This window comes from Neopsephotus bourkii, unplaced genomic scaffold (assembly GCF_033783945.1).
Source record: "Neopsephotus bourkii isolate Nb327-2 ecotype Australia unplaced genomic scaffold, CSIRO-AGI_Nbou_v1 NB_272, whole genome shotgun sequence".
Taxonomy (NCBI): domain Eukaryota; kingdom Metazoa; phylum Chordata; class Aves; order Psittaciformes; family Psittacidae; genus Neopsephotus; species Neopsephotus bourkii.
Window position 1 is genome coordinate 670,088 of NW_026900781.1, and position 19,657 is coordinate 689,744.

Here is a 19,657-nt window from a genome sequence, read left to right on the forward strand (position 1 = left end):
TTCAGGGTGTAGGAGCTACGTGTAGATGTGGGGGCAGAGAACTGTGTATTTCCTTTTTTTTCCCCCGTTTTTTTTATTTTTATTTTTGTTTTGTTTTTTGTTGCAAGAAGCTGAACTGTTTCAAAACAACTTCTCACTCTCAGTTTACTAACAGTCTCATAATCACTCACTGATCTTTATTGGCTGTTGTTAGTGTTTGCTGTGGTCCTCTCATGGTACAAAGACAAGGTATGTAAGTTTCATTCTGCACATCACCTATTCAAGACTAATGAATGTTCCTTAAACAACTGACATTACAAACTCCTTAGAAAACTTCACTGTTGCATTTGATTGGAAGATTACTTAACAGTAATGACCATTAGTGTTTAACTTATTTATATATATATAATTTTATTTTTTTAGGAACAGCAGGTCTCTTCCACTCTTCAGTCACCTTGCCTTTCATTTGGTGGGCAACTTTCTTTATACTTATGCAAGGTTTGATCAGCCTGGAGAAGAGAATGCTCTTGGGAGACCTTACAACAGTCTTCCAGTACCTAAAGGGGGGTACTCGTACAAGAAATCAGGAGAGGGACTTTTTATAATAGCATGCAGTGACAGAACAAAGCGGAATGGCTGTAAGGTGGCAGAGGGAAGGTTTAGATTAGACATTAGGAAAAAAATCATCCCTGTGAGGGTGGTGAGGCCCTGGCACAGGTTGCCCAGAGAAGCTGTGGCTGCCCCATCCCTGGCAGTGCTCAAGGCCAGGTTGGATGCTGCTTGGAGCAACCTGGTCTAGTGGAATGTGTCCTTGAACATGGCAGGGGGATTGGCACTAGGTGGGGTTTAAGGTCACTTTCAATTAAAAGCATTCCAAGATTCTATACTTCTAAAGATTTAATCTCAAATCTCTCCAGAGTTTTTGCTACTTGTCCTTAAGTATTTGGTATTACTTGCTATCTGTTTCATATATTTCTTCAAGAAGACATTCTTCTCTTAAGTCCACTTTTTACTTACTTCACTCTTCTACTAAGAGAAGATTTTTGATGCAATTTCCTATGTAATGAAGTTTCCCATATGTATATTTTTTCTTATGCTCTGTTATGGCTCCCTTTACTTCTCATCGGTCCTACAAACCTACTAGTTCTCTAATAAAGTTCTTGCACTTGCCGTACTTCATTTCTCTGTATTCATGTGTCTTTCATTTTCTGTTCTATCCTTGTAACTCGTTATTTTCATGACATGCCAGTTTCTCATCCAGATTCAGAGCAGCCCTGTGGAGAAGGACTTGGGGGTGCTGGTTGATGAGAAAATGAACATAAGGCGGCTTCAGTGATCCTGGGCTGCATCAAAAGGAATGTGACCAGCAGGTGGAAGGAGGTGATCCTGCCCCTTTATTCTGCTCTCATGAGACCTCACCTGGAGTATTGTGTGCAGTTCTGGTGTCCTCAACATAAAAAGGACATGGATCTGTTGGAACAAGTCCAGAGGAGGGCCACGAGAATGATCAGGGAACTGGAGCACCTCCCATATGAAGATTGGCTGAGAAAGTTGGGGCTGTTCAGCCTAGAGAAGAGAAGGCTGCGTGGAGACCTCATAGCAGCCTTCCAGTATCTGAAGGGGGCTTATAAGGATGCTGGGGATGGACTCTTCATTAGGGACTGTAGTGATAGGACAAGGGGTAATGGGTTCAAACTTAAACAGGGGAAGTTTAGATTGGGTATAAGGAGGAAATTCTTTCCTGTTAGGGTGGTGAGGCACTGGAATGGGTTGCCCAGGGAGGTTGTGAATGCTCCATCCCTGGCAGTGTTCAAGGTCAGGTTGGACAAGGCCTTGGGTAATATGGTTTAGAGCGAGGTGTCCCTGCCCATGGCAGGGGGGTTGGAACTTGATGATCTTAAGGTCCTTTCCAACCCTGACTATTCTATGATTCTATGATTCTTTTGTAAGATCTCCTTCAGGACTTGACTACATTAGTTTTCTACTCTTGCTACATTACTAAACACAGCATTTCTTGCCTGCATAGCTGTAAGCATACCTTCCAACTAATTACAGTTGCTTATGCTGCCTGCACAGGGGCTCTAGGAATTTTAAGTATTACCATAAGAACTAGAAGACCTATTTAGTTGTGCAGCCAGGCCCTCCATTATCACACCACCACATTTAATGATCTTCTTCTGGGGAGATTTTTGCTCCAGCTAAGCCTATGTGAAGACACACCAGCAGCCTTCATGGCATAGCAAGATACTAATAGATGAATTTTGGCCTAAATCAAGGAGAAAAAACCAAACCAAACCCAAACAGTCCATTGTGTTCCGAGAGCGGTTTTGTTGAAGCAAGGATTCAAAGCATAAAGGAGCTGCCTTTCTAGTCTGTCCAGGAAGTGTTTGAGCAGACACAACATGGCTGAAGCTGATCATTATTACCTTTCTAATCTTTATCAACAAAGTGTGCTCCATTTTTTTTCCTGATCAAGAGACTCATAGCATATTTTATAGTCCTCTAGATACTGTTCTGTGGACCTTGCGACAAGAATATTCTGCAAGTCTTATGAATTGGTTTTGCCATTTTGAATTGCTATGTACAAGTAGTACAAAACCCTTAAAGAAAAAGCTTTTAATGATTTATTCTAAACAATACTACTTAGATTTTAATTAGTTCCTTATGCTTTTATCAAATCTAGCAAAAATACAAAGATTTACTGGGGTGGGGGGGAGGGGAACAGACAAACAAAGAAAGAACAAACCAGAAAACCCCAAACCCCCACAGAAATATTTTATGTCTAAGAGTTATTTTATATCTGAAGAAAATCAGAGAAATAATGTAAATGTATTGTGTAACAAGCAGTAAAAACCTTTTTTTATAGGTTCTTGGATACTGTCTTAAAATATATGAACATGACTATTAATACTATTCATACTTAATCTTGGACATTTTTTTCCTAAGCAAAGCACGAAGTCCTTCATATGTAACTTGTTTAAATGAACTGGTTTGAGTTTGGTTTTATCCAGCTCAAGAAAGCTTGCTTTATTTGTCACATATGTAATGACCACCATTTAAGAAGTGTACAGCATTGTAATGAGCTCATTAAACAGGAGATTTTAGGTTGCTGTTCTTTGTAGGTGAACAATTAACAAAATATGTTAGTAATTAAAAATGCAACCAACATACAGGTCAAGGTTCCCAGTTGATAGGTTATAACATAACAAGATAGCCCCAAGTCAAATTCAAAGAAGTGTGTGAGTAAGCAACTATTACTTCTATAAGCCCTTAGAGCATAATGAAGTATAAGCTATCAGGTTTTATCATAATTATGCCAAACAGCTCTTGTTGGAAGGAGCAGTCCCACTGCAGTGTAAGTGTGGTAGCATTTGGCCCTTATGGAACTGAATGGCACTGAAAGAAAAATGGGAACAGTCAAAAATAATATTTCAAAATGAGAGCAAAGTACACATTAGAAACACCTTGAAGTATAGCAGAGGATATAAAACAGGACAGCAAAAGTCTCATAAAACTGCTTAATTTCCTACGCAAATGTATTACAGTTAAGTTTGAGAGACAATTTTCTTGCTCAAGTTAATATTCCATAATTCCCGAATTAAAGGTTACTATGAGTTTTCTGTGTTTAGATGCTGTCAGTGCATGGTATTACATACTGAATGGAAATATAAAGAACTACAGTTGAAGAGTTGTACATTCTAGAGCTATTCGGTATACAAAAGAATAAAAATGTGATATTTCTATCATAACCTCTTCCAATTAAATGTTAAAGGGTTGGCAATAACTATAAGCAGAATTAGCAGTAATTCTCTGATCAGTAAGGTAGTTTTGACTAAAATGATTGTTAGAGGTCTAAAAGTCCAGCTGACTTTACAAATTAAATAAAAAGGCATTTTAGGGCATGAACGCAAGGATTTACTTTCTACTAGTGGCACACATTGAAACTGCTCCAGCTTTTAAGTTATCTTAAAAAAAAATCACTGAAATTTATTGACAAATAGTGAAAGCTTTTTCTTTTTTTTTTATATTTTTAAACATGGGGATAACAGAGTTAAATAAAGAAATGACAAAAAAAAAAAAAGCTGAGTTAACTCATTTTACACTATGAATTTTAGATTTTTTTCCTTTTGACCTTTATTTTAATATGATAAATGAATTAAAATAAAGGTTTCCCTTTGGGAATGTTTTGGCTTCTGCTCATACAGACAAAATACTGCAAAGAAATGGGTTACTGGTAATATATGGGAACGGTTGTTCTGGTGTCATGATAAATTGTATAAAGAATTACCAAAGCCTGAACACAAACAAGAAAGAGTTCTTCTCCTTGGTTCAGGTTCACTGTACAAAGAAGATAAAGAAGATGCATAAGAAATAATTTTATGAATCCCAACAGTAGGTTGAAACTCTGAAAAATTCTATAAGGACTTCCTGTTCTTCCCTGGTACTGCTTCTTGTAGGGCCTGGTAAGGATTGCTGCCTGTTAGGAAGGGCATGAAGGACATAATTAATGCCTAAGGGCTAGGGGGAAATAGCTATGAAGGCTGCTCCAAGTCATGGGGTAGGAAAGCACTTTCCTTGGTAGAATGCCTTGCTTCCTGCTCCCTATATTCCACCCTGGCAAGATTTTAACTAGTACAATTGGAGTAGCATGGTATGACAGTGGAAATATTCTGATGGCAGCAGTAAATTAAATTAGTATTAAGGCATACAAATTTAGCAGTGATGCCCACAGACAAAAAAAAGTAAAATCACAAACGTCAGGTAGCTCTTGCTTAAAACTGAAAAAAAAAAAAAAAGCTTAATTTGAGAGAAGCTGAGAAAACATACCTGGCTAGCTGCTACTGAAAGGGAATGCTACTGTTCCCCCTGCAAGGCTTCAAAATTTTGTCAGAGCTTTATTTTGGTCATCTAGTCCACCCCCTGCCACTAGGGACATTCAACCAGATCATGCTGCACAGAGCCCTGTACAACTTGACATTGAGTATTTCTAGAGACAAGACATCTACCGCCTCTCTGGGCAAACTGTGCCAGTGCCTCATTGTAAAAAATGTCTTCCTTATATCTAGCCTAAATCTCCCTTCCTTTAGTTTAAAACTGGTACCATTTTTCCTATTACAACAGGTCCTACTAAAAAGTCCGCCACCATCTTTCTTTAATTCCCCTTTAATTACTGAAAGGCCACAATAAGGTCTTCCCAGAGCCCTCTCTTCTCCAGGCTGAACAACTCCAACTCTCTCAGCCTTTCTTATGTTGGGGGTCCCATATATGAATGCAGTACTCCAAGTGGGGTCTCATGAGAGTAGGATATGGGGGCACAATCACCTCCCTCAACCTGCTGGTCAAGCTTTTGATGCAGCCCACGATACGGTTGGCTTTCTGGGCTGTGAGCACACATTGCCTGCTCGTGTCCAGTAAAGGAAGTCCAGTGTTGGCTTTAGTTCTAAAACAATTAATGTAACATCTTCAAATACATGTAAATGCCAGGATAGGTTCTGGAAAAAGACTGCTGGTATGGAAGAGCATCAACCACACAGAAAGACGTAGCTGAACTGACACTGCTTTATACCAACTATAAAGTAAAAAATACAGGTAGGTTAATCTCATTTTTGTTTGAAAACAAAGTGTTGTGAACAGCCAAAGTTAATAGTTTTCTGCTAATACTATTTTTTTCCCCATTCATCTCTTGAACTCCTCTACCGAAATATACTGTTACGCCTGGTAGGAAGTTTAAAAAGAGATGAACAAATGTCAAGACAGCAGCCAAGTTTCAGCTGTATTTTAAGTCTATGGATTTTCCAATTCCTGCCACATTCACTAGCATCTAAGTAATACACTTAGGATATTAAAATAAAATGCAGGATGTATTTTTCTATTTTCATTTCAGCTATGACTGTTTGGTTTGTCAGCATCTGAATCTGCTCGATTATGTATCTGTACTTCCATCATATTTGTAACTGATAGACTCTTCCAAAGTATGGACTTTTTACCAGGCTTCTTTCAACACCAGGTACAGATACTGTATTTTAGGCACAACAGCACAAGCACTTCTGTTGACTGTAGTACTGTTTCACTTGACTTTAATCATAAAGCCTTTATCTGATGAGGGCAATACAGAGAAGATTTTACTGACTACTAACACACTGGGATCCTCCATCATGTGATAAAGATCACACACTATACCAGGCAGTAAGAGGAAATACAGCTATAGACCAGTCATCCTTACTTTTGGGTAGGTCTTTCCTGACATAAGAGCTTCAGTATTTATACACAAGCTGAGTTTCCACCTACAGTGGCAGATTTATTTTGGACTGGTTTTAATCTTTACTTCTAAATCACAATAAACAGGAGGAAACTTCATACTTCCTGCTGCTGTTTTAACATCCTCATACTTTCAAACACCAAACAGCATTATGCAAGTGAATATGGCTTGGAAATTATGTTTTATACCTTAGGAAAGGCTGAAGAATTAGATGCTTTATTGAGTGCTCAAAAAGAATAATTTTGTCTCAAAACAAAAAGCTTTAGCTTTTTACTTACTACCATTTTCTTCAGTACCAGTATTCAAGACAGGAAAACAAGACGTACTTCCATTTACTGAAATGCTAGGGAACATCAGGTTGGAAATAAAATTAATATATTATGTACTAAGGAATTGCTGCTCCCTTTAAGTCTGTGAGAAACGTGACAGCCCTTTTTTAGACTCATGTAAAGTGTAATACCCTCATCCTCGGATCAGAGAATATCTGAAAATTGAATTAACTTGAGAGGCGAAGAGGGTGAAAGCGAATTACAAAGCATTTCTCTTTCACCAACTTCAATGCCGTATCTATCACCCTGTGAAATAAGAAAGAAAAATGTGTATTCTCCCAACTTGCTCTGTTTTCTTATTTCTAATAAAAATTTTGAAAGAGTGCACACATTTTTTCTAAATATTACTAAGAAGAAAGTAACTATAAAGCAGTCTTCTATTTCCAGACACTTACCGTATAAGCAGTCTAAGTTTTCAGCACTACAGGAAACACGTTTCAGGCTCTGTTAGGGGTGCTACACAGCAACTTATATAACTGGCCTGACTGAACTATCACCTTCCCTGTTTTACAGCCTATCTTTTGTTCTTATCTTGAATCATAAGACTTTGTGGCATGGTATTGTGGAACACAGAAATAAAAAAAATGAAAAGAAGGCAAATACTAAACCAGAAAACTCTGTAACTGTGGATAGCTGCACCTTCCTGTTTTTTAAAAACCTGTTAGGTATAATCCTGTACAGATAAAATGAAGACTTATAGGATTGTTCGGAGCAGATAGAAAGGTGGCTCTGTTTTGAAGAAATACTTAGCATAACATTGGAGAGAACAAAGTGATGCTGATTACTGACCTTGTCTAGGAAATGCCGCCTTAGTGGAAATAAAACTAAACCTTGCTGTGCTTGTTCTTTTTACACCTCTAAAAGATAGCATCCTCTACGATACACTGTATTCCACAGAACAAAATATAGAACCACTGGATGAGTCTTCCTGAGGACAGATTGCCCAAGAGAAAAAGCTATCCTCTTGAAGTTCTATAGAGCAATGTCTAAAAAATCTTATCTTGCTAATTCATTATAAGAGATTCTGAATAATGGATGCAGTGATAGAACCTGTCAGACAGTATTTTATGACAAAATGCTTTCAATGAATAGAAGTTATGTTAACAGAAAACCTCACATGCCTGTCAAATGTTCATCTTCTTTATGATAAAAAGCCAACAAATTAAGGATTTAATAATTTAATTTAGACACAACAAAAATATGTAAGTACTTTGTGCTCTTTTTATTTTTCCCTCATAATCTAATTACATCATTTTATGCAGTCTCATCTGTAGCTTCTGTACTGCCCTTTCTGATAGTACTTTCTATCCTACTTTTTTTCGTTATTGATCAGTGCATTGATCTACAAGAAATTTCTTTTTTCTTTTTTAAATGTAGACTGTCTGACTCAGCTTGTTACACTAGAAAGATTGTGCACTCTAATTCATTGACTGGCTATAAAAATATGATTTCTTTTCCACATGACATCTACAGTAGGAAATGTTAAAGAAACATGAAAATAATCACAGTATTTATGCAATATTTCCACTCAGAAAGAGAATGCACTTTCCTCCACTATCTTCCATGGCAACTAATTTAAACACATAACTGAGCTCAAAATATCTTCATCTACACTTCAATAATGTATCTTAACAAAATACCAGTTCAATAGTCAAAATGTTGTCCTACTCAGCTTGTACGGTCTTCATGAAGTTAAATTAAAATAAGAGACAAATGAGAATCATTTAAGGAAGCAGTAGGATACCACCAAGGCAATAACTATCATGGTCTAAGAAATTTCTTGATGCTTCCTGTAGTAAAGAACTGTAATGATAGCTCGGTGGCGGGTTTTGCTTGCTTGGTTTGGGTTTTTATCTTTTTGTTTTGTTTGGGAGTTCTTTTTTAAAGATCACAGAAGGCCATGTTCTTGAGAAAAAACCAATTAGAAATAGGGAACCCAAGGCAGGAGAGGAACTTCTTACAAGGGCATGTAGTGGTAGAACAAGGGGGAATGGCTTTAAACTGAAAGAGGAGAGGTTCAGATCAGATACGAGGAAAAAAATCTTCAGCATGAAGGTGGTGATGCACTGGCACAAGTTGCTGAGAGAAGCTGTGAATGATTCATCCCTGGAAGGGTTCAGGGCCAGTCTGGATGGGGTTTGGAGCAACCTGGTCTAGTGGAAGATGGGAAGGTATCCCTGCTCATGGCAGGGGGTTGGAACTAGATGGATTTTAAGGTCCCTTCCAACCCACCATTCTAGGATTCATATAGCCACCATATATTCCCTTCTCCTCTGTATCTTAGCATGCAGTTTTGCTCCAGCTAATCAAAGTATACTGATTCCATCAAAACTGCATGGAGAAATGTTGCTTTCTTTGACCAGGTGGATAAACCTGGGTAAAGGTCCATCCACATACGAACACTGCTAATCCAAACACCAGGATCTGCCTGTCTAATTGATAGAACAACGAATTCTGGAAAAAATTTCCAGGCACATCAAGGACAAGAAATTCCTCTGGATTAGTCAGCATGGCTCCACAAAGAGAAGTCATGCTTGACCCACCTGGTTAACTTGCATTATTAAATGACAGGCCTGATAGATGAAGACAGAAAAATGGCTAGTGCCAAGCCTTCAGTAAGGCCTTTGACAATGTTTCCCTTAAGAACCTCATAGTCCCCAATTCTGTTTCTGTAGGGGCTGGATGAGTAGACAATGAGGTGGACTGAAACTCTGAATGGCTGGTCCCTGAGGGTAGTGACCAGTGATGCAAAATCAAATTGGAAACTTGTAACTAGTGGTCTACCCCAGAGGTCAGTCCTGGATCTAGGCCTGTTCAGCATCTTCATTGATTATCTGAATGATGGGGCAGAGTGTACCCTCAGCAAGTTTGCTGATAGTGCAAAGTTGGGATGAGCGGCTAATAGGCAGAGGGTTGTGATGCTAACCAGAGGAACCCCAAAATGTTGGAGAAATGGGTTGACAGGAACATTGGGGAGTTTAGCAAGGAACAACCCTGGGCACCAGGGATATGCTGGGGGTGGGGGCACCCAGCAGGAAAGGTGTCTGGCACAAAAGATCTTAAGGGTTCCAGTAACCACCCAGTATACATAGCCAGTGATGTGCCCTTGTAGCAAAGGTGGCTACTGGTATCCTGAGCTGCAGTAGGCTAAGTATTGCCAAGCAGGCTAAGGTAGGTGCCCCTTCCCCTCTATTCAGCACTGGCAAGGCCTGCATTGAGTTCTGGGCTCCTCAATACCAGAGAGACAGACATACTGGACAGAGTCCAACAAAGGTCCAGGAAAAGAATTGGGGAATTGGAGCATCTCACATACAAGAAAAGGCTGAAAGATCTGAGGCTGTTTAACCTGCAGGAGAGAAGGCTCAAGGGCAGGGGGAGGGATTTCATCCACATATGTAAACACCTGATGGGAATATGCAAAGGTGACAGAGCCAGATTCTTTTCTGTGATACACAGTAACAGGACAAGAGGCAGTGGCCACAAACTGAAACACAGGAAGTTCCTTCTGAACATCAGGAAACACTTTTTCACTGTGAAGGTGCAGAGCATTGGCACAAGTTGCCTCGAAGGATTGTAGAGTCTCCATCCTTGGAGATATTCAAAAGTTGTCTGGACATGATCCTGGGCAACCAGCTGTAGGTTGCTCTGGTTTAGCACCTGATGATTTTTAGAGGTCCCTTCCAATCTCAGCCATTCTGTGTTCTATGATTCTGTAAAGGCCATAGGAAGTCCCATGTCCAGCAAAATTCCAAACTGATGCCTGTGTTACAGGACACTATGTGTGTGCTCCTGTGTTCTTTCTCCCTAGTCGTCAGCTTCAGAGACAGTTACACCACAGGAACACTGTATCACTGACTTCAGCCTTAAACACAGCCACTTATCACTGACTGATCCAATCTGAAAGATTACTTTTCCCAGTTCACTACCATCCCAAAGACATCACCAGAATTAAGTAGGATGGAATAGCCAAGGACCAGAGATATTTCAGTGGAAAATCTAGCAACTGAATTCAACCTAAATCCCATAGCAGTTCAAGCTCTATATTATGCATTAGAACAGAACAGCAAGCATTCAAACACTTTATTCACTGTGGCATGAATACTGCACTTAAACCCCTAAATGACATTTATCAAATGAATTTGTTAAATACACGTCTAAGCTGTCAAGGACTGAAAAATCTACATCATTATAGACATCATTACTACTATTTCTCTGGAGTAGGAGCATTGTAAGAACTCCATACTACAACTATATTTAGTTTTATTATATAATCACATAGCAACGTACCTCCAGTACAACTATTACTACTGATACTTACAGTAACATAAAGCAAACAATCTATGCCATCTAGTTCCTGGAATACTATTATACCACCAAACCAATGTAAAAATATTCATTTTGATAAATGAGTTAGAATGTTTTAACTATGGCAAAATAGTTAACAGAAAATCAGTTTCGTATTTAGACAACTCCCTCCATCAGTTTGCAATCTGTTTGCACCTGGGAGATTTTCATTATGAAATCTTACTGGCTCAAGACCTAGAAAGGTTTTTGAATATTTAATTTTTTCCTCAAAGCCCAACTTTTGGAAATGAATGAATCCATAAAGCTTCTACTTTCCCGTTTCAAGGAACTGTACTTGAAGCAGAGAAAATAATAACTAAATGTTTCTGAAAAGTGGTATACAATCTACTAATTTTCCTTCTTGGTGTGAAACTACTGCTATCTTAACATTTGGGATTGACAAGAGGCTGAAGCATTTTTTTCTTTCAAACGATAAAAGCAAAATTCATCTAGGCACACATTAATGAATTCAGACTTCCATTTTCAGTTGAGGAAGGAGAAAACTGTCCATATCTACTTCAAAACCCTGCTTTTGCAAAGGCCTTTTAGAATATCTTTCAATTTTCTTTTCCCATGAATAAACATTAAATATTTGTCCCTTAATTAAAAGTGTTTCCACTTTAGGTCTTGTATTCCATCTCGGTTGGCTCTTCATTGTCAGCCAGTAGTTTCAGTATCTATGACTTTACAGTGCTTTACTTAACAGCCAGTTGGGTATCAAGTAACTCCTGCCATAGGGGTAAATACTGTGTAAGCTGTTCTACAAAAGAAATCAAAATATTAGAACACAGTCAACAGGCCACGCTCTGCAGTTTACCAAGACTGTTTCAGTGGTCTATAATTTTAAATGGGTGCCACTTATTAGCAGGTTGGAGAATAATTAGAGCCCCTAATTGTTCAGGACATTTTTTCTGCAGTAAACCAATGCAGAAAGATGAGAAAAATCAGAGAGAATTCCCTGAAAAAGCAAAAAAGATTAGAAATACTCTTCTATGCCTTCAGACTCAACACATCATCTTGGGATAGAATAAGCCATATAGAAGGTACAGTAAACCTCAGTAATCCATTACCGCGATGCTTCAGAACAATTAGAACATGGTAAGTATGGGGAAAAGAAATTTTGTATTTGAATTCAAAACGTTTAAGAAAAATGGTGGTGAAACTCGCTGACTTTTGATAAATTTCTGGAGGTATGAGTCAAAACAACTGGAAAAGCAGCTTTCTTACTGCCAGGTCAAAGTGATTTCTCATACCAGCATCCCTGCTAAACATCTCTAACACACAAAGCTCCACAAAAACAAAGAGGACCTCACAAAGCCTTTCACTTGGAGAGCCTGTGTACATCTGAAAGGATTTGCTGCTTGCACTTGCTACTTGTAGACCTGTGGTCTGCTGCATTACCACGGGATATTTACAGTCACTTGGAGGGTTTGTAGATCACTCTTAGTAATAAGTGGCTTTAGCTCTGAAGACAGTAAATCAACGGTTTCAACAGTCCTAAGACTGCAGTATTAAAAGGATTCCATTGTTCTACAGAGAACACCAAGCACTTTGCACACAGGTGCCTGAAAGTAATTGATGGCAGAGATCCTTTCTTAGGTATGCATGCCTGAACTGTATTCAATTCAGGGCCATTCTCAACATGCCATTGTTTTCTTATGTAATTCACACAAGTTGCCATTGTACATTTGCTATTCGTCAGGGGATGTAATCTGAATCTTGTCAAATTATACTGTCCTGATATCTTCTTCCCTACTCTAAATAATTAAGACTTGAGACTTGCAAGACCTGGAGGGGGAGGGGGAAGAAGATAAATGTGTGTTTCAAGGGGGCAGGAAGGACAGGAAAAGAATAAGTAAGGCTGCAAGAGTAAAATGGCAATGAAACGTGGAAATAGGCATCCATTTAAGAAAAATACAGGTTATACAGTTCCTAGGACTGTAAAAGCAAAGCTATTATTCTAGGTTGGACATGTTCTTTTCAGCTCCGTAAAATGTTGCATACAAAAGCTAGTTCCAAGGCAGAGATTTTTACAGTACTAAACATTCCTAGCTCACAGGTATTATAAACAGCACTTTGCAAGAGGAAATACAGGGTCTTACTAAAATGAAGACACCCCAGTTATACAACATGGTTGCCAGCACAGATTTATAGCATTCCTAATATATGTTTTTAAGATAGCTAATAAAACACTATATTCATGAAGGAAATGCATATGCCTCTGTTGTAACTATGTCAACCTGTTCCAGCTTCTACTAAGTTCACAACAAAAATAAAAGGTTTTTTTTTCTTGTTATCTTGTTTAGGAGGATATGGGGGGAGATAACCAAGGCCAGACTTCCTAGTCACAATGCAAAGTTCTTTTTCATATTATCACCTGCTAATGAAAGCAGCTTTTAACAAGCACTACAATCATGGCAAAGCTGCTAGTTTAACCTTTGCAGGGCCTGGTGGTGTCCTCTGACTCCATTTAAGTTAAATACTTCCAATAAACTTCTGCTAAGCATCCTTCAACATTTCTTCTCAAAGATTTATTTACTGAAGATCTATTCTCACTTTTTTGCCCCCTTTTGATTAAAACAATACAGTAAATCACTTTCTCTAAGTAACTGACATGACTAGTGCTAAAATGCCAGGAGGAAAAACTTGGGGTTCAAATAGGCTTTTGTTTTGACAGTTTGCTTTGGAGGGTGGGGTATTGATTTCTTCAAAGAAAATATTGCCCCAGGAGTCTAAATTGGATGGGTTGCTAGACCTGCATTTCACAGTTCCTTCCCTAGCCCATCCCTAAAATGCTTAAAATTCTCAACAGCAATTGTGTTAACAAATTTCTCTGAAGAACTCCTTTCTCAGAGTGCTCTAAGACAATATGAAGGGGCCTGAACAGGCACAATTTGCAGGAACCCATATCTCTGTAAACTTAGAGATACAGAGCGTTTTACACCCCAGTTCTCATGTCCTCCTGGGGTCTCAGGAGCTGATGGACTCAGTAAGTCCATCTGACACAGTATCTTTGAGATATCACTAGACCATCCTTCTCCTAAATGTTTCTTCCTTGTTATTGAATCACTTCTTCTCCCTCCTGCAAAGTATTGTGGCATTTCTGAAGAGAGAAGAAAGTTTTATCAGCTGTCCTGGATTCAAATTTCACTCCCATTTTTAAATCTCTAATATAAAAGCCTTTAGATGTAAAGAAAAAATAGAAAAGAAAAAAAGCTTTTGTGGCATTCTTGGGCTCAGCATAAGCTATACCAACGAAAATGGCTGGCATGAAGTTTGAATCACAGATAATTAAAAGGTTATGTACTGTTCCTCATTCCTGTTCCTAGTCACTCACTCTCCCCCTCTTTCTTACAGTTGCTTATCTGTTCCACACTGAGCAATTTCAGGGGGTTAGAAGCAGAAAGACTGCTTTTAAGGTTTTTTGTGGTTTATTTTATTTTATTTTATGCCAAAAATTAACTGTCCATCTGAAGAAGGAAGAAATCCACAAAAGGATTTAAGCCACCAGTAGGAATTTTACCAGTTTCGCAACATAACCTCCAATGAAAATAGAAATACAATCTCTCTCTGACTCCTAAGATTATGAACAAGTACAGAAGCATGCAGTGCATACAGCCTAACTAAAAAGCATACTTGTTTTTTTTTTTTTTTTTGTTGGTTGTTTTATTTTTAAATTGAAATCAGGAAATATCCTCAGAAAAAAAAATGTATACAATATTCAGAGTTTATTTCTTCTCTTGCCCATTTTTAGCTCCTGAGCTGGTTATTCCTTTCCTTCTACTTGTTTCCGCAGTTGTTTTCTGATCTCCCTCCTGCTTCTTTGGTTTTGGTTTGTTGTTACTTATTTTTTTTCCCTGTATCAGGCTTCCTTACTACTGTTTGTGTCTTCTACATATCTGTTTATTCAAAAGTTATTTTCAAGATGTGATCTCTTAAAGACATAGAAAGGAGAAGAACACATGATAAAATGAACACAGAAAGCATGTGCAGGGCTGGAGAATGTGCATGTGTCTTTAATCTTAAATCAGAACTCTATTCTGCAAGTATGTTGTTTAAAAATATTACATTCTTTGTCAGTGCCCTAGTCTGTAACTATATATACACACGTGTGTATTTGGGGATTTTTTTTCATTGATATTGCTCTCTTCATCTGGAGAACTAAGGTGCCAGAAAGTAGAGACCTGAAGCCCACTGGGAGGGTTCTCAGCTGTACTTCATGTACCTTCTTCATTTAGATAAGATGTTTTTCTGTCTTAGCTTTACACATGTAAGTAGTTTATTGGCCTTATCCTATAAGGATACTCACTTGAAGTGATAAGAGAGCCTATCAATAAAGGAAATAAAGATCATTAGCCAAAGTGGAACATTGTGTACCTTAGAATAAAGAGGTAGAACATCTCAAATGAAGAAGGTCAAATCAATTATAGTATGTAAAACAGTACACTGACATGCACTGGAAGTTCCATAGTAGACAAAGACATGTTAACTTATATAGTGTATGAAAGCAAACTGTTCAAAGACTCTTCTTCCAGTTTCATTTGCAGCAATACTTAGACTTGCCCAAGAGATGCGGGTATTCTTCACACACACAAAAATAAAAAAAGCAGCTTCTTTCCCACAAACCCTAAAACATTAGGCACTTCTTCATGTATTTGGGATGCTTCTGAGATTTTACATGCAATAGTTCATGTTGCTGAATGCCTTGTCATCACCACTTTACATTCTGAATGTACACAACATGAACATCAAGTCACAAAAAATCCACAAGAACCTTCTACTATGTGCATGTTTCTACAAGCCATATACATCATAAACTGAAACTTAAAAAAAAACAAAACAAAACACAACAAACAAGAACAACAAAAACCAGACAAAACAACCCCAAACCAAACCAGAAACAAACAACAAAACCAAACCAACCAACCAAAACAAAACCCCCACAAAACCCTGAAGTTATTCTAATGCAAGAGAAGGAAAAATAGTCTCATACATCTTTCATCCCCAGCTACCAATTGCAATTCCTAGAACACCCTTTGCTGATGCATTACCCTATCATCCACCAGGAAAATAGCTCTCCCAGTCTGTAACCATGGAAAAGTGAGTTTTTATGGGTAGGAACACTGCCTCCCCAGCAAAAGACACACCAGCATTTTGACTCTACCTTTGGCCTCCTTTAGGTAGTAAAGCAAGCAAGAGATACAATGGCAGATGTTCTAGATTTTCTTCCTCAGTTCTTTTCTGACTGCTTTTTTACTGTATAAAATGTCTTTGAACTGGCATAGGATTTTTGGCCTTCAAAATCTGATAAATTTCTGATCTACTTTCCAGAACCACAGACATACAAAGGCAGATAGAAGGCTGACAAACTGGGCTTCCCCCCCCCTTTCCCCCTCTCATTGATTTATATAAACACCTTCATGCTTTCTTCATTAATAAGCTGATGAACAGTGAGTATACATTTCTGCTTTTCTGTATTTTATTTCTGACCAGTGGGGAAAGCAGGAGCATTCATTGTCTCTAAGTGGAATACAGCAGTTGCCTGTTGCTTCTTCAGAGACAATGTCCAGAGTAGTATAGGATTGCAATTACAAATGTGAAGACAGAAAAGAGCAAAGCTTGACAGCTTTGGGGAAGAAAAATTATGGAGTTGATAGATACTATCTACTAGTAAGTGACACGCTCTGTGCAGCTGTGAAAGAAGTGCAGAACCAGCAACATTCAGCTCCTAAACTCCAAGAGCAATAAGTGTTTTATCAAGAGTTTATGATGAGGACTTCACAGTAGATTGGCCCATCTTAACCCAAGTAATCTTAATCCAGGCCATTTAAACTTAAGTATACGACAATCTAACTGTCCTGATAGCTTCACAGGATTTCTAAGACAGCACTGATATGACTGTGCAGCAATAATGTTACTCTATACAACTGTGGCACATGTACAAAACAGCAAAGCCTTAATAACACAAAGGGCAAATACTTATTTAGAAGAGTATTTCAAATAAGTCACCTGTATATTATTTTAGTTAACACAATTTTGTAAAGACTCAGGGTCGTCATTGTTTTTTCCCTATGTGGTTTCCCCAGCTTTCTACTTGATATAACCCTCAATAAAAGTCAACTAAGACAAAACTATGTTTTCATGTAATAGAGGTAATGCAGCAACCATCTGAATACAAACTATTTGAAAGATGTAGTCCAACATTGATTCAGATATTTTTATATATATGGTTAAGCAAGTGAAACCCAAGATGCAGGTATTGCAGAAATATGCTTGACAGTATCGCTTCTAGATAACTTTCTCCCTATTTTTAAAATATTTTATTTGGAAACAGCATTTTTCCACATAAGCTTTTCTGTGTTTATGCTCTAGACAGACCATACCTAAGCACACCTTTTTACATCTTCCATTCTCTCTGTGACATGAAAAATCCATGGAATGCGATTCTGGTATCCCAAATGAGTATTAATGGTACAAGTACAGAAAAGTATTATTAGGATTTTCAGCTGATCATACCTTCTGAGCTGAGACTGATTTTAGAGGTGATTTACTGAAAATTGAAAATGACACTTTGAGTGTCAGCCAAAACTGGAGGTCTGTTTTTAGATCCAACTGTAAACGGACTGAAAACCATAGCATCAAGATAATAAATATATTCCAATTAAACAGTGACTCTTCTAGCTCAGCAGCATTATTAATGATTGATTTTAGAAAAGCCACACTGATCAGAACATAACAATTAGAGCATTCATATGAATGCACTTAAACTACACTGAAGTTGGACTAAGTCCCTGTTTTTCACTGATCAATTTCTTGAAGAAAATTCTGTGTGCTCTAAAGATTGTATTTTTTCAGCTGCATCAGAAGGTCTAATAATACACATCACCTTTCTCTGTAAACCACACTCTTACAGTAATTAAGCAATGCACTGCAGATGGAGAAGACTAAGTTCATATGTGTAGTTCACAGGGTCCATTTTTGATAGTGCTAGCTAATATAGCAACCAGTCATAATCAAGACACTAGTATATCATAAATTGGAATAGGCGTTGCATAAGCAATAATTTCTGTTTCACTGCTGTTAAGAAGTTTTCCCCAGGAGCAACAGTAATGCAAGGTTTCAAGGAGTCAGGTGTGGAAGCCACAACCACAGTCCTGGGCACTGAAAACGAACTAAGTAACCCACTGGGACAGAAGATGATCACACTGCTGAGCACTGTGTAGGACAATATTATGAAATCAGGACAGAGTACAGTAAACCCACTGAAAATGGGTCAGTGGACTTATAATAAGCTTTCTTCATTTACGTTGGGTGGGAGAAGGGAAAGGGGGAAGGGAAAGAACACGTACTAATATGTAACTCTACTCACCGATTTTGGCCAGGCTGGCCACGAGTATCCAGAGTGTAATGACATAAGGGTCCTTGACGTGATCCCATTTGAAAGAGACGATGGCAAAGCTTTGAGACTGGTTGCTATTTATAGGGCTTCCCGAGCTTCTCTGTCCCAGCGCCACTGGGAGAGCCATCAGCCCCAGGAGGAGCCCCACTCCAGATAGCTGCCTCATCTCCAAGCCGCACAACAAAATCCTGCTTCCCCTTCCCTGAGAAATCCCGCCTCTTCGGAGGTCCTTGGGGGCGAGGTCCTTGTCCCTTCGCAGAGAAGCGACCGAAGACTGTGGACCGCGGGACACGGGTGCAGGAGGCAGAGAGGGTCCTGTCCCGCCACCGTCGGCACGGCCGCACCGGCTGGCTCAGGTGCTGCTTTGCATGGGGTGGCCAAGGACGGGTCAGGGTCTCTCTGCATAGGCAGATGCTTCTACCTAGGGTCCTGCTGCTTGCCCGCACCTGCCTTTATCAGGCTGTTCCCGAACGGCCGGAGGCGGAGCTTTCCTGCCGCTCCCGCGGAGCCTGCAGTGGGGAGACAGCGATGTCCTGACTGAGCACCGCTCGGGATCAGCAGGGGAGCTCCGTTCCACTGAGGGGATGACAGCAGGCTGTGGGCTGTGTCTACCGTCTCGGCTCGGCTGTGGGCACATGGGGGTTGGAAAGAAGTGGCTTTGAGCTTTCGGTGCTCGGGAGCCAAAGCAGAGGTGCTCCAGCGGGCATGGCTAGGGTGGACCCGGCGGTACGCGCTTAGGTCGGAGGCAGATGAGCAGATCCACAAGTCTGCGTCTGAGCGCTTTGAATGCGCAGCCCAGTGGGTCAGCCTTCTTCTTTCAGATCCACTGTCCTAGCCGGTTAGCACGAAGGAAATGCACTCTTTTCTGCTTTTCAACTTCAAATCACTTTAGGATCTAGTACACCGAAGAAACAGCAGATTTCCCAAGCCAGCTTTTTCTTCTGTCCAGCAGAGAGCAGCTCTTCCCACGGTGCTCAGGGAAGTGACACCACGAGGCAAGGTTTAGCTTTCCACTTAGGTTTTCTTGCAGCTGTTTGTAAAGATGTGCTATATTAAAAACACTACCTGGCTTATTTTTACTGTTAACAACGTGAAAGCTTTTGGAAGATTCTCACTTTCCTCCTTTCGTGCTAATAACATTTACCTGATATCCTGGATGGTCTATGTTGTGTATTGTAGGCAGGTGGACCCATGCTAATCACGGTGCTTAAAAAAGGCAGGGAGCATGCTCCCAGTAAACCGACCTCAGTGCACCTTTACGCACCACAGTTAGCAGCAACTTCTATCTTCTGTTGCTCTGAAGCAATCCAGCTGGCCACATGTGCAACCCACAGTTTCTGTGACTTT

At 39.3% G+C, this 19,657-nt stretch overlaps 1 protein-coding gene across 3 annotated transcripts in view; it reads right to left on the reverse strand.

Annotated features, from left to right (window-relative positions):
- The window catches only part of SLC9A3 (solute carrier family 9 member A3), a 53,787-nt gene extending 34,369 nt beyond the window's left edge, over positions 1 to 19,418 (reverse strand). For all 3 annotated transcript variants that reach the window (XM_061346310.1, XM_061346312.1, XM_061346311.1), the window contains exon 1: positions 18,281 to 19,418. In XM_061346310.1, coding sequence (XP_061202294.1) covers positions 18,281 to 18,476 — 196 coding nt within the window. In that variant the 5' untranslated portion in view covers positions 18,477 to 19,418. The remainder of the gene's footprint in view (positions 1 to 18,280) is intronic.
- Between the last annotated feature and the right edge of the window lie 239 nt (positions 19,419 to 19,657).